This window comes from Ictalurus furcatus, chromosome 14 (assembly GCF_023375685.1).
Source record: "Ictalurus furcatus strain D&B chromosome 14, Billie_1.0, whole genome shotgun sequence".
Classification (NCBI taxonomy): Eukaryota; Metazoa; Chordata; class Actinopteri; order Siluriformes; family Ictaluridae; genus Ictalurus; species Ictalurus furcatus.
Window position 1 is genome coordinate 2,788,955 of NC_071268.1, and position 15,074 is coordinate 2,804,028.

Genomic DNA, 15,074 nt, shown 5'->3' on the forward strand with positions numbered 1-15,074 from the left:
GAAACGGAGGAACCGTGGAAAATATACAGCAATGTTTGTGCAAGTAGAAGAGCTGGTTTTAGGAAATCCTTTTCCACACTCCAAACCAGTAGGTGGCGGTAAGCTGTTGTTTACGTAACCGCATAAACCGAAGAAGAAGAATCAGAAGACGAGGAAGAAAAAGAAGGAGTCGGCGCACTGGCGCCCCCTGGTGAGTAGGGCAGCTCGCGCGGTTCTGAAACTTAGCGCTCCCGTGGTAGGGTTCGCCATTTTGAATTGAAGAATATGACTTTTTCTTGCTTGCATGTGAAGCTCGGAGTCCGTCGATAGTTTTGTGATTTGTTTTAGTCAGGAGTGTGATGGAGCGCGTCATGCATGCTGCCTGGGAGAGATAAGTTTTGCGGCTGGTACAGAGTCTGTGGAACGGATTTAGCGCCAGTGAACTGCTGCTTTATAGCTTCACAAGCAAAACAGATCCTCTGTAGTGTGTGTGTGTGTGTGTGTGTGTGTATGAGAGAGTGAGAGAGAGAGAGAGAGAGAGAGCAGTTAAACTCCGCGCTGAGCCCGAGGTAAGTTTGTGTAAAATCACGGCGATGTCTGTCAGCGGCTCATGTCTCTGTGTTTGTGTCTCAGTGCTCCTGCTCCTGCGGTTCATCCTCCGGGGAATGTGTTTACTTTACTTCAGTTTCAGTGTCTTGGTGACGTTTTCCGAGCGGACATGAGCAGGGTTAAACAGTCTCACTTAACACACAGCGACACACTTCCACGTCTCCTGTTTCATTCGTTACGAAACCAACTTTACTGAACTAATCCGCGCTGTCCGTCTGATTTTCTTTTTAAACTTGGGCACGGACAGTGTACCTCGCTAGCTATGCTAAGCTAACGTCAGTGGTCTGGCGGTGTTTGCTTTGATCAGGCCTCGGATCGCTGTAACAAATACACTAATAAACTAAGTTACACACTTAAACATACTTCTGATCTAAAAACAGTCATTCGGATGATTTTCACATGTTATAGATTTGAGCTTTTTTTTTTTAATGACGTTGAAATATTTTAGACTAGTTTTTCAAGAAACTGTTAAGTGTACACACACACACACACACACTGGTTCACATTACTCCAGTAAAGCTTTTATTCACTCACTTCACGACAGAAGGCTGATTCACGAGGTAAAACTCAGTATTTTACTGTATAATTTGAGCAGTGTGTGTGTGTGGTTTTCAGGATCATCCCAAAGTTGACATTAATGTTGGAATGTTATTAATATTGAGCTGTATTTCTCTTAAATCGGCCATGCTGTGGTCCAGTGTGTTCTCCTTCCTGTGTAGAGGTGAAGAGGAAACCCTGGACCTGCAGGTGGGATAGTTAGGAACAGACAGCTCTGTAGATTTGATATAAAAGCTCTGTATAAAATCAGGGAGCTGTATTTTTCACCTCATCTCATATTTTCCTGAAGTTTTTCCTGGCTGTCAGTCTTTGTGCAGCGGGTGTAGGTGTGTGTAGGCTGCAGGTGATGACACCTGATCACAGGCTGCAGTATATTATTACTAACGTTTATCAGACCGTCTGTCAGGAGAATATTACAACAATTATTATAATGTCAAACAATTTTTAAATAAATAAATAAAAAATCAGATACCTGCAAAGTGCAGTATTCGTGAGCGGTGAGTATGGAATGGGCTCCAAATCTTTGGGACTGACTCGTAGTTTTCCTCGAACCAGTTAACTGACTCTTTTGGACAGACTCTTAGTTTTCCTCAAACTATGAAACTGACTCTTAATTTTCGTCGAACCAGTATACTGACTCTTTTGGACTGACTCTTAGTTTTCCTTGAACCAGGTAACTGACTATTTTGGACCGACTCTTAGTTTTCCTCAAACCAGGAGACTGACGCTCTTTTGGACTGACTCTTAGTTTTCCTCAAACCAGGAGACTGACGCTCTTTTGGACTGACTCTTAGTTTTCCTCAAGCCAGGAGACTGACGCTCTTTTGGACCGACTCTTAGTTTTCCTTGAACCAGGAAACTGACTCGCTTTGGAATTGACTCTTAATTTTCCTTGAACCAGGAAACTGACTCTTTTTGTGACTGACTCCCAGCATGTTTAAAGTGAACTGAAAGGTGGACGGTGACATGGTGCATTAATGCGTCTTAAGAAAATGAAGTGATGTAAAAATTATTGAACTACTTACAAGCTAACTGGTTCATAGATCTTTACTAGTTTATTTTAAAACAGGACATTAGGAATAAAATATTCAGAAGCTAAATAAAAGAAACAGTGTAAATGAGTTTTGTTTCATGGTATGAGTTGTGCTTGAAGTGAGAGCTTTCAAGTCAAGTGGGTTTTTATTGTCAATTGCGAGACAGGAAATACACTGGGACAGGAAATACACTGGGACAGGAAATACACTGGACCAGGAAATACACTGGGACAGGAAATACACCGGACCAGTAAATACACTGGGACAGGAAATACACCGGACCAGTAAATACACTGGGACAGGAAATACACTGGGACAGGAAATACACAGGACATGGGCTGTAAACTATAAACTATTGTGTAATGTAGCAGCACAAGTATAGCAGCAAAACTGGCATCAAAACCAGTTTCATAATCTAAAAGTGACTGATGCAGCTTTATAAAGTGCAGGTGTGCAGTGGTACTGAGTCTTACTGGGTTAGGTGTTCGGCTAGCCCAGGTGGGTGTTGGGATGCAGCAGGGTGTTGAGTAATCTGACCTCCTCAGGGAAGAAACTGTTGTGGAGTCTGCTGGTGGTGGCACGGGTGCTCCTGTACCTTCTACCTGATGGCAGGAGTGTAAAGAGTCCATGAGAGGGGTGAGAGGGTCATCCTCAATACTGGTGGCTTTGCGGATGCAGCGGTTGTTGTATGAGGTGTCGATGATGGTAGAGAGACCCAGATGATTTTTTCAGCTGTCCTCACAATCCACTGTAGGGTCTTGCGGTCAGACACTGTGCAGTTTCTGTACCATACGGTGAGACAGCTGGTCAGGACGCTCTCTATCGTCCCTCTGTGGAAGGAGGTGGGGATGGGAGTTTGGCCTTCAGCCTGTGCAGGAAGTGCACGCGCTGCTAGGCAGGTGGTGTTTTTGAGTCTCTCCTCGGTTGTTCCATTGATGTGCCGTGACGAGTGGTCCACTCGGGTCCTCCTGAAGTCAACAATCATCTCTTTAGTCTTATCATCATTAAAAGATAGATTGTTGTCTCTACACCATTCTGCGATCAATGTTGCTGATGAGGCCCACAACTGTTGTCTTCAGCAGCCTTGATGATGTGATTAGAACTGAATTTTGCAGCACAGTCCTGAGTCAGCAGGATAAACAGAGTGGACTCAGCACACAGCCCTCGGGCGTGCTGGTCTTCAGTGTGGTGGTGCCGGTGGTGGAGTAGCCGATACTGACAAACTGGGGTCAGAAAGTCCAGCATCCTGTTGTCCACTCGTAGACTAATCATTCATCTGTTCAGTCATTCACAACGCATGACGTTGTCGTATGAATGCGTTGTCATCCGATACGGGTATTGCAGTGGCTGTGGTCTCATGTCTGGTTATTCTGATACGGAAGAAACGTGAACGGTAGTGATGCACCGAAAGGAAAATTTTGGGCTGAAAACCAAAAGAAAAAAAAAAAATATATATATATATATATATATATATATTGTATAATTGTGTTAATATTAGACTTTTTAATTCATTTAATGAATTTACTGAATCTGAATAGAACAACTACAAACCAATAAAATTCACACTTTTATTGAAATTAACACCAAAACAAAAATATTCAATATTATTCTTCATTCAGTTCTGTAACAATTCAATTTAACAGATTTGTTTATCCAATTATCCAAACAATATAGCGATAACTATTAAGATATGCAAAACTGCAGTGCGGTAACGAATGTAGCAGCTCCAGGCTAGCGTCTTGCAAATACAAAAAGTTGAATTAATTTAATATATTTTCGGCTTTTTTTTTTTCTTTCGGCCAAAAGAAAGACATTTATTTCTATGCATCTCTAAAGGTGTATAAGGGATCGGATTTGGAGGTAGTTAGCAAAGTTTTGGCTGTGGTCATGTATAAGGGGCAGAGATAACTTCAATTTCTCAGGAACCGTAAGTGCAGTCAAGCTGAAATTATTTGTCACATTACTCAGCAAACTCTGAATCTCAGTAATTATCTATGTTGAGATTTGTAAACAATATGGCGGCTCCATACTAATCAATCATTGCATGGCAGAGCTTCATTTACTCAAACATCTATAAGACCGGGCTGTCATTGAGCTATCTCCACCGATCTTGAATGGTGTGTCTCTCTAGGGGTCCTGTAGCAGCAGATGCAATCTTGATCAAACTATTCGTTAGGGGGCGCTGTTCATGTCAGTGCACAATTAATGACCAGTTATGGCCTACCATTCATTGCCCGTACAGCAAGTGTGAAGAGCACATGCATAGTTTGTACAAAACCAGTTACAATAAAATCATTAAATTAGATTCCGTTAGGTTAAATTTTGGCAGTCGAGGTCATTCAGCTATGATATAAAATATAGCCTGCAGTATGTGGTATACACTCTGCAAAGCATTGTGCTTTTGTCCTGTTTGTGGTGTTTGCTATCTTAGCTTAGAATCTTGTTTTCTCACTGAATGACAAGACAAATTATATAAAGGCTAGAGTAAACACTGCTTATAATATATAAGGTGGCTTATATTTTACCTTCCCTTACTTTATGTAATTAACTTTGAGTTAAGAATTCAGCCTTACCATTTGTTCTCTGGGAACTGCAATGCCAGTGCGTTCTCTGATTCATGTTATGTTTGAAGGCACCATGTGGTTGCCGGAGCAGACAAAACTGGGAGCTTGAGCACTTGTATTAATCAGCCATGCTTGCCGGCTGATTGGCCGATGACTAATTTACCTTAAAATGTTTGATATTGGCCAGGCCAGTTGATCGGTTGACCAAGTAATACAAGCTACTAATGTTTGGCTAAAGTAACACAAGATAATGTTTCTGATAGGGTATGAAAAATAATAAAACATTACTGTTTGTAGTTGTAAAACCAGTCAAGTAGAACAACTCCACAGTTAATTACCACGGTTCAACCCATGACAATGCACGCTTTCACACTCTGAAACGCTGACCCTTTCACACTCTGAAACGCTGACCCTTTCACACTCTGAAACGCTGACCCTTTCACACTCTGAAACGCTGACCCTTTCACACTCGAGCACTGACCCTTTCACACTCTGAAACACTGACCCTTTCACACTCTGAAGCACTGACCCTTTCACACTCTGAAGCACTGACCCTTTCACACTCTGAAGCACTGACCCTTTCACACTCTGAAGCGCTGACCCTTTCACACTCTGAAACGCTGACCCTTTCACACTCTGAAACGCTGACCCTTTCACACTCTGAAACGCTGACCCTTTCACACTCGAGCACTGACCCTTTCACACTCTGAAGCATTGACCCTTTCACACTCTGAAGCACTAACCCTTTCACACTCTGGAGCACTGACTCTTTCACACTCGAGCGCTGATCCTTTCACGAGCTGCCCCTTTCACACTCGGAAGCGCGCTGACCCTTTCACAGTCTGGAGCACTGAACCTTTCACAGTCTGAAGCACTGACTCTTTCACACTCGAGCACTGACCCTTTCACACTCTGAAGCATTGACCCTTTCACACTCTGAAGCACTAACCCTTTCACACTCTGGAGCACTGACTCTTTCACACTCGAGCACTGACCCTTTCACACTCTGAAGCATTGACCCTTTCACACTCTGAAGCACTAACCCTTTCACACTCTGAAGCACTAACCCTTTCACACTCTGAAGCACTGACCCTTTCGCACTCTGAAGCACTGACCCTTTCACACTCTGAAGCATTGACCCTTTCGCACTCTGAAGCACTGACCCTTTCACACTCTGGAGTACTGACTCTTTCACACTCGAGCACTGACCCTTTCACACTCTGAAGCACTGACCCTTTCACACTCGAGCACTGACCCTTTCACACTCTGAAGCACTGACCCTTTCACACTCGAGCACTGACTCTTTCACACTCGAGCACTGACCCTTTCACACTCTGAAGCACTGACCCTTTCACACTCTGGAGCATTGACCCTTTCACACTCTGGAACACTGACCCTTTCACACTCTGGAACACTGACCCTTTCACACTCTGGAGCATTGACCCTTTCACACTCTGGAGCATTGACCCTTTCACACTCTGGAGCATTGACCCTTTCGCACTCTGAAGCATTGACCCTTTCGCACTCTGAAGCACTGACCCTTTCGCACTCTGGAGCACTGACTCTTTCACACTCGAGCACTGACCCTTTCACACTCTGAAGCACTGACCCTTTCACACTCTGGAGCATTGACCCTTTCACACTCTGGAGCACTGACCCTTTCACACTCTGGAGCATTGACCCTTTCACACTCTGGAGCACTGATCCTTCCACGAGCTGCCCCTTTCGCACTCGGAAGTGCGCTGACCCTTTCACACTCTGGAGCATTGACCCTTTCACACTCTGGAGCACTGATCCTTTCACGAGCTGCCCCTTTCGCACTCGGAAGTGCGCTGACCCTTTCACACTCTTTCAAACTGGGTAATCGGGGTAAAATGGTGTAGCCTTTTACTTTTCTTTTGATGTGTTTAACTGTGGTGTGACTGTGTTTAGTTTAGAGGAGAATTGTAGAATAGCTTTGTGCTGAATGAGTAGCTTGTGGTACAGTTACAGCGTCAAGGGGAGTCACTCCCCTGTGTAGTGTGTTACATTTAAACAGCTACATAACAAATAAAAAGATTTGTTTTACAGAAATCAATAAATGAGTGTTTTCTTCTTGGTGGTTAAACATACTGATCTTCCAGGCAACTAAAACTGATCACTCAGAAACAAAACCTGCAATTGCTAGTGATTTTTTTTTTTTTCTTTTCTGTTAACAAAATTTCTTCAGTTGTCTTCATTACAACATCTGAGCAGTCAGTTGGAAAAGTGTCGACCACTTGGCTCTCGATGTTAGTCTGTTCACTGTGGGTGTGGGGAGACAGATATGATGTAGCTCAGGGATGACGGAGACCCACATTTACACTTGTGTCTTTCATATGCCATGCATCATAAAGAATCTTAAGGCTAAGTGAACAACTTCTCAATGAGCAAGTTAGGAGAAACTTTTTTAAAAATAACTGTTAATCCTAATATAAAGATTCCCAGTTTTCCGGTTTAAGAGTAAATCATAAAGGGTTTTGCTGTTAAAAGCTGCGTTTAAACCCATGATCATCTCAGTGTAGTCTACAGTAGAAGTTCTCATACTTTTTACAGCCAGTCATCTCTTTAATCTGAAATTAATTCCATGTACAGCTGCAGTACATGTTTGTAGTCTTTCATAATTCACTGACTGAAGTTCATTTTGCGAAATGTCATCCGGTGAGATCATCAAAATAGACCACCCTGAGACTTTTATATAGAAAACAATTCAATGACAAATGAAGATTTATACGACAGTCACCTTTTTAATTACTGCTAGTTTGCCATATTGTTGTGATTTATTTGTATATTTGTATTGTAACTTTTCCTGTTTTACTTCAGTGGTCAAGTCTGTGCCTGGTAAATATTAGTGAACTTTACTATTACGTGGAGCAACCACGTTTTGTTATAGACTCAAAGGCCATTTTAATAGGAACACGTGTATATCTGCTCATTCATGCAGTTATCCAACCAGCCAATCAGAAAGCAACAGCACAAAGCATAAACAAGCACAGATACAGGTTAAGAGCTTCAGTTTACATCAAAGATCAGAATGGGGGGGGAAATCTCAGACTGCTGGATTGAATATTTTAGAAATTTTATTTTAGAAGCATTAAAATGTCTCCAGGGTCTGTGTAAAGAGAGCGCAAGAGTTCTGTGATACCCAACATGGTGTGTCAGTAACGCTGAAAACACTAAGACATGACATCTCAAGTTGTTTATTAAAACAGTCTTTACTCTTTTTGCTAGTCCACCCTGAACGACACACGAGCAAACTAATAATAAACCAGAGTAGGAACCATGGAACCATGGTTCCTTAGTGTACATTTCCTCCTCGTTTTGTTTGACAACATGGAGGAGCTGGTGTCTAAAAAAAATTCACAAGGAACTGCTGGATTTCTACACAATGGACATTGCACAAACACGGTTCACCAGAAACGACGCTGAACCAAACAAAAGCATTTGAAAAAGCTGCCCATAAGAAAACAAGTAAATGCTGAAAGGATGTAACTGATGCAGTGAGATTTCAAATGGTCACAGATATAATAATACCCATCAGAATGGCCAAAATGAGGGTTTTAACCAACTTCTAAAAACACGTTATTTATGTGCTTTCAGAGTCACAAATATTTTTCTAACACTGCCATTCCCCAGAGAAGTGGCCATTCTCCCTCCTCCAAATGGCATTCTAGAAGTATAAACTAGACAAGCCAAAGCCAAATAACTTTCTACCCCCGTGTTGAGCAGAAAAGCATCTCAGAACATGCTTGAGGCTCAGAATCTTGAGGCTGATGGGCTTCAACAACTGAAGACCACATTGAATTCCACTCCTCTCAGTTACAGTGGGCACGGGTTCTCCAAAACTGGATAGATGAAGATTGGAAAAAAATAAAAACATTGCTTGTCTTTTTTGTTTTTTTGTTCCATTCTGTGTAAACTCTTGTGTGTGGAAAATCCCAGGAGATCATCACGTTCTGGAATACTAAAACAAACACATCTGGCACCATCATCCTTTTCAGTCAAAGTCACTGAGATCACAATTGTCCCCCATTCAGATGTTTGATGTGAGCATTAACTGAAGCGCTTAACCTCTATCTGTATGCCTTTTCTGATATTATACATGCACTGCTGCCACATGATTGCTTGATTAGATAATTGCATGAATGAGCAGGTATACCAGTGTTCCTAATAAAGTGGTTATTGAGTGTACGTCGTCATACATTTAGTCTTGTTGCAGATAAATTGGTACATGTGTAGTGTTTGTTCTGCAGTCACTGACTGACAGTAAAGTGTTTCCAGAATGAGAAGTGGTTTATGGTCACAGACGTTATGTCGTACTCGTTTGCCTGCGTTTCTCTGTTTTTGTTTCTCACTCATGCTTCTGGTCTTCCAGGGTTCCTCTAAGGTAATTGTGTTCTGAGGAGGCTCTGCTGGGAAGCGGACTCCATGCTGATTACTGCTAGTTCGCTCCATGCCCTCTGCTGTCTGCCACTCCAATGCCTGTCTACTTGTGGAGAAGGTGTAATTAAGGATTCACTCATTTCATCTGCTGGTAAATGACTCTTCATTCATAACATGCAATTTATCCACAAGAGGCCAGACTTTTGACGTAGCAGCGTTTATTTATGAAAACTAGGGTTTATGTGGAACAAATGGAGGCCTGAGAAAACCCTTCACTTGGGCTAAGTCATTTTCTGCTGTATGTAATTGCCGAAATCGGTGCTTTATTTGCACATCTCCGCATAATCAGTTCCAACTCCACTGAAAGATTCAAACATATCTCTTCGTTTTAACGTACGTTGCTTATGGAAAAACTACATTACTTTTAATGAATTATAAGTTTCCAGTGGGAAATGAGTTGACTTGACTCATCAGCATCATCCACAACAGTCTCTGTCTCATGACCTGAGGTGAAAAGCCGCGTAAGCCATTTACACATGAGCCTCGCCATCTCTTCACTCCACAGATCGCTGTCGTCTCTTACATTGGTGATCGTCACTGATTCACTGAGTTCTGCTCTGTTAAATTTCTTGTTATTAATGCTTTATTAATAAGGTCATTGAAACATTTTAAACCGTTGTACAAAGTCGTCTCTACCGATCTGTTTCATTCTCTTTTTGTTTACGTCCATTTCACTACGGCGCATGCAGTGTCGTGAAAATGTAAACGCCCCCTTAGTTACTCATTTAACCAAATTTAATTGATAATTGGGTTCAAGTAGATCACGCGCACCCAGGCTTGATTACTACCGGTCCTGTTGAACATAAACATCGCTTAAATACAACCTTTCCAGCAATGTGAAATAAACCACAAGCTGCACCTTTTTCCACGATTAAAAGAAATTCCAGAATTCAGCATCCTCATGCCTTATAGAATAATGTTCTGTGGACTAATCAGTGGAAAGTGGAACTTTTTGGAAGATATGGGTCCTGCTACATTTGGTGGAACCCTAACATGGCATTTCCACAATAAGAACATCTTATAAACAGTGAAACATGGCTGTGGAGGTGTGATGGTGTGGGGAGCTTTGCTGCTTCAGGGCCTGGGCGACTTTCCGTAATTGATGGAGCCATGAGTTCTGCTCTCTACCAGAAGATCCTCAAGGAGAATGTCCTGTCATCAGTCCTGTCTGAAGTTCAGGCGTAATTGGTTTATGCAGCAAGGCAATGATCTGAAGCACGAGCAAGTCCACCTCTGAATGGCTCAAATGAAACAAAATTAAAGACCAAAGTTTTTAACAAAAAAGTTTAAAAAAAAAACAAAACAAAAGAGAAAAACGTTTTAAGGACCAAATGAACTGCTTAATGTTTCAAAAATCAGACGTTATGATCCAGATTTGGTGCAGTTCATGCAGTAGTAAGCATTGTAGTTAAGGATATAGATGATCTAGATTGCCACTTGTTGTTATAATATTGTTATATTGTGGTGAATAATAATTACGTGTATTTTTCCAAATTTTGAATACTTCTAAAATCATACCCGAGTTGTGAGTGAAGTTACTGACATTACACTGAGATGTTTATCGTGTGTTTAAAAATAAAAGCACCTTTAGGTTTTCATCTTGCATCGTTCCTATGACTTCAGTTCAGAGCCAGATTTGATACTAAAATGTTTATTTTTAATTGTTGTTCTTTTGTTCATTTGCATATGACTGATTCTTTGCCACACACCTACAGCTGCCTACACTCTTTTTCCAGGCACGTGCTTCCTCTTGCAGCCGTTGCCATGTTCTGGAAGTTTGACCTGCACACCACCTCCCACATCGACCAGCTGCTTGATCGGGAGGATGTAACTCTGAAGGAGCTGATGGAGGAGGAAGACCTGCTGCAGGAGTGCAAGGCACAGAACCACAGACTCCTGCTCTTTCTCTCACAGGACCACTGCATGCATGAGCTGGTCGGCCTCATCACAGAGGAACCCTCTTTTGACCTGGAGGAGAAAATACGCTTCAAGTAAGATGTCGCACTGAATCATTTTTTAAAAGGCGAACCATTTGATGAGTCGTGTGTAATCCCAACATCGTTCCACAATCGGTCTCTGCAGACCCGTGTGTTTCTCTGTATTGGACACCGCTTACTGATTCGGATCAGCGGTTTACTCATCATTTTCTCATTCATTATTTCACCATCCAGTTTAATGATTTTTTTTTTTAGGAATATTTATGCTTATTTTATTCACTTTTCTCAGTAGTATACGCTTGTCAAAACAGTAGTCTCTTTACATGGCATTGAGAGGAAAAAAAAAAAAAGAATAAAGACAGTAGGATCTAGGGTAAATCTTTTATTCTCTATTCATCTAGACTTCCGAACATTGCCTGCGATCTCCTCACCTCTGATGTGAACACCATTAATGACAAGCTGGGTGGAGATGTATCTTTGCTGGAGAAGCTCTACAGCTTTCTAGAACAGGATCCTCCTCTCAACCCCCTGCTGGCCTCCTTCTTCAGCAAGACCATCGGTAACCTGATAGCACGCAAAACAGAGCAAGTAAGCGCTTAAAACCTTAAAACGTGATTGGCTTGCAGTGCCCAGTTTACTTTGTTTAGAAGTGGAACTGGCATTTGGATTTCCACTGACATGCAGTTATTTTGTGTGTGTGTGTGTGTGTTACTTGTGACATTACTTGATGTGCTTCGATCATCTTTATTTGGTCAGAAGAGCATGCGATTTTAAAACGATTTTGTTTGCGTCTAGATGATCTCGTTCCTGAGGAAAAAACACAACTTCATCAGCCTGGTGTTGAACCACATAGACGTATCCCCCATGATGGATCTGCTCCTGCGTCTCATCAGCTGTGTGGAACCAGCTCCCCTCAGACAGGAGGTTCTCAATGTGAGGGCGCACACACGTTTCTGGGCTCAACATTTTGTTTCTTATAGTCGATGATGTTCAGCGATTTTTCCCCAATCATTTAGCAGTTCATCTTATGAAATGTGTAGGTTGAATAAAAACAAAAAACGTATACTCTGTAGTAATGGCACAAAGATTTTAATATCTCGTACTGTTCAAGATTTTTAAGACATTTTACTGATTATTTTCAGTAACTAGAAATCACACTGAATGATGATGATGATAGATCAATAACCAATAGTAGGTAGTAGTCAATACCACTGTCTTCTCACAATTCCACCGATTTCAGCTGAGGTTGACTCTACTGAATCTTAATACCTTTCCCACAGCTGAGTGACTCAATGGATTTACACTACACTGAGTTTCACTAGTCATTAATAGTGTCTTGCCAAATTGCTGCTTGTACAACTCATTAAAAAAAAACAAGAAGTTTATTTCTTCCCCTCTTGTGACTAATCTCCGCTGCAGTTAACTGCGGTTTTAATAATCTGTTCGGAGTGTTTCCTCTTGTTTCCCGGTTCAGAAAATGTGCTTAATGTTCTGTCTCCAGTGGCTGAATGAGGAGCGACTGATCCAGAGGCTGACTGAGCTCATGCACACAGGGAGAGATGAAGAGGTGAGAACATCAGCAGTAAATGCATTCTTTATGAAGTCCTATGTGATCTGCATACCAAGGGAGGTGCTGTAGATGATTTGGACAGATTAAGGAACATCTGGCATGTTGGGCCGTTAAATAAAAGTTCTCTTGTATTCCTGCAGAGACAATCAAATGCGTCCCAGACTCTCTGTGACATTATTCGTCTAAGTCGAGATCAGGCCAATCAGATCCCAGAGGCCATGGAACCAGACCCGTTACTGGCAGTCCTGGAGTCGTAAGTTTCCCTGTCAGTTGTTGGAACAGACTTGTCTCTACTATTTTTAATAACGGTCACAAATGGGCTCATCCACCCCAGAAACCTGACCCCCCCAAACACACACACACACACACACACACTATGCCTGAATGAAAGGCATAGTGGTGAATGATTATACTCTTATGAGTTGTATGTGTATCTGGTTGATACATTAGGAGAGAAAATCTTTTCCTCCACAGTGCGTCACGCTCAGGAAGACAGCCACTGTCCACAGATAAGCCATAATTGTCCTTGATAAACATAGATGTGATAAACCATATCCCATCGTTTGCAAACAAAAGAAAACTTTTGAGAGGATTTATTTGCTCCTCTGTAAATCACTTAGTAATTAAAAAAGTGTGTGTGTGTGTGTGTATATATATATATATATATATATATATATATATATATATATATATATATATATATATTGTATATTATATATATATATATATATATATATATATATTATAATATATTATATATATATATATAATATATATACATTTTTTTTTTTTTTATCACATAACTAAGTTCTCAGCTATCTTCAATGGCTTGTACATGTTCCTTAGGAATGCCAGGTATCATTTTGTTTTCTGAGATGATTTTTAACATGCATAAGAGAGAAGTAGTTTTGAACTATTACCTGTTCTAATAGTTTTGTTTATATTTAGAGAAGAGAATGTGGCGCAGCTTTTAAAGAGCATGTTTGAGAAGATGACCAGTGAAGCCTCTATTGTCAATGGAACTCAAGTGCTTCTGACATTACTGGAGTCAAGGAGGACAGGGTGAGTTGAACCCTTACAACACTGAGAACAACTTCCTACATTGTGTGTGGCAGCCTGGGAAAATCCTTCACATGATGAAAGTTTAGTATTTTTCTACGAGATAGATAGATTTGAAAACTACAGGCGCTCCTGAGCTGAAAGTGGTGTATTATTAACACACATGCCAATCACAAGTAGACTTTAAAGCATTTTAAAATCAGGTTAAAAGTGAAAAAGAAGAAAAATGTGTTTTTAAAGTTTCCATTTTCCGATTGGACCTCATCATCGTCTCTTCACTTGACTGATCACTGTCCGATCTTATATCACTTGGGTTCTCAATAAAAAAAAAAAAAATCCACATTGTTTTGTAAAATCCATCGTTGGGATGTAAAGCTATATTACTGGCAGGAAAAAGTAAATGAGCAAAGTGGAAATATATACATAGATAGATATGTAGACATACACACACCCCATCTCCTTATGTTCCCGGTGATGTAAACAGGGATGTCATTCATTAACCCATCGATGATGAAGTGTCTTCCACAGGAAATGAGAAAGCCTTCAGTCTTATTTTGTGAAGGTGTTCAACAAAACAATTGGCCAGTTTCCTCTTGGTTTGTTCGATGTATAGCTCATTGCATCTCTTGCTTAAAATAAATAAATAAAATCCTGCAGTGATGCTCAAGGAGTTATGAGTGACTAATCCTTTAGGGGCTGTGATTTTAGTATCCGCTTTAATAAATTTACAAGTCAAACCTGTAGGATGGTTTGCATACAGAAGTACTGTAGTTATTTTAGACTGGTCATTTAATTCACTCCTGACAGGCAGGTTTTTTGATGTTTCTGTTTGTGGACTTCTACACAGTCCACTGCTAAGACAGAGAGAATTCTTTTGGTGCTCTATTATCAGCTCACTAATAAAACAGTGAAGGAATTTATACTAAAAACCTCAAAATCTTGCTGAATGATCTGGAGACTGCTTTCCTTTTTATAGAACCTTCACTTGTCTCCTTCAGACAGGCCGAAGATGTTCTTGTCAGGAGTGAATTCAATGAGAGTGGAGTTTATTCTCAGGGATGGGACTTTTAGCTGTTACGGGGTCATTTGCTTTTGGGTTTAGGACATTAGCAGAGGCTGTTTATTTTGTTTCTGGGGTGTTTAGCAGAAGGGGATATTTATTTTTTTGTTTGGGGCATTTAGTATTTAGAGGGGTTTTTAGTCATGTGAAAAAATAAGTACACCCCATGGAAATTGTTGGCTTTTTTGACATATTTGAATGAGCAAACATTTGATCCTCTTTGAAACAGTGCTTATTGAAAAA

The 15,074-nt window shown here is 40.9% G+C and overlaps 1 protein-coding gene across 5 annotated transcripts in view; it reads left to right on the forward strand.

The window, feature by feature from the left end:
• The first annotated feature begins 218 nt into the window (after positions 1 to 218).
• The window catches only part of ppp6r2a (protein phosphatase 6, regulatory subunit 2a), a 35,580-nt gene continuing 20,724 nt past the window's right edge, over positions 219 to 15,074 (forward strand). For 3 of the 5 annotated variants that reach the window (XM_053641166.1, XM_053641169.1, XM_053641170.1), the window contains exons 1-8: positions 242 to 548; positions 9,138 to 9,296; positions 10,942 to 11,196; positions 11,544 to 11,730; positions 11,938 to 12,075; positions 12,644 to 12,709; positions 12,853 to 12,965; positions 13,661 to 13,774. In XM_053641166.1, coding sequence (XP_053497141.1) covers positions 10,970 to 11,196; positions 11,544 to 11,730; positions 11,938 to 12,075; positions 12,644 to 12,709; positions 12,853 to 12,965; positions 13,661 to 13,774 — 845 coding nt within the window. In that variant the 5' untranslated portion in view covers positions 242 to 548; positions 9,138 to 9,296; positions 10,942 to 10,969. The other 2 variants (XM_053641168.1, XM_053641167.1) reach the window with 2 other exon arrangements.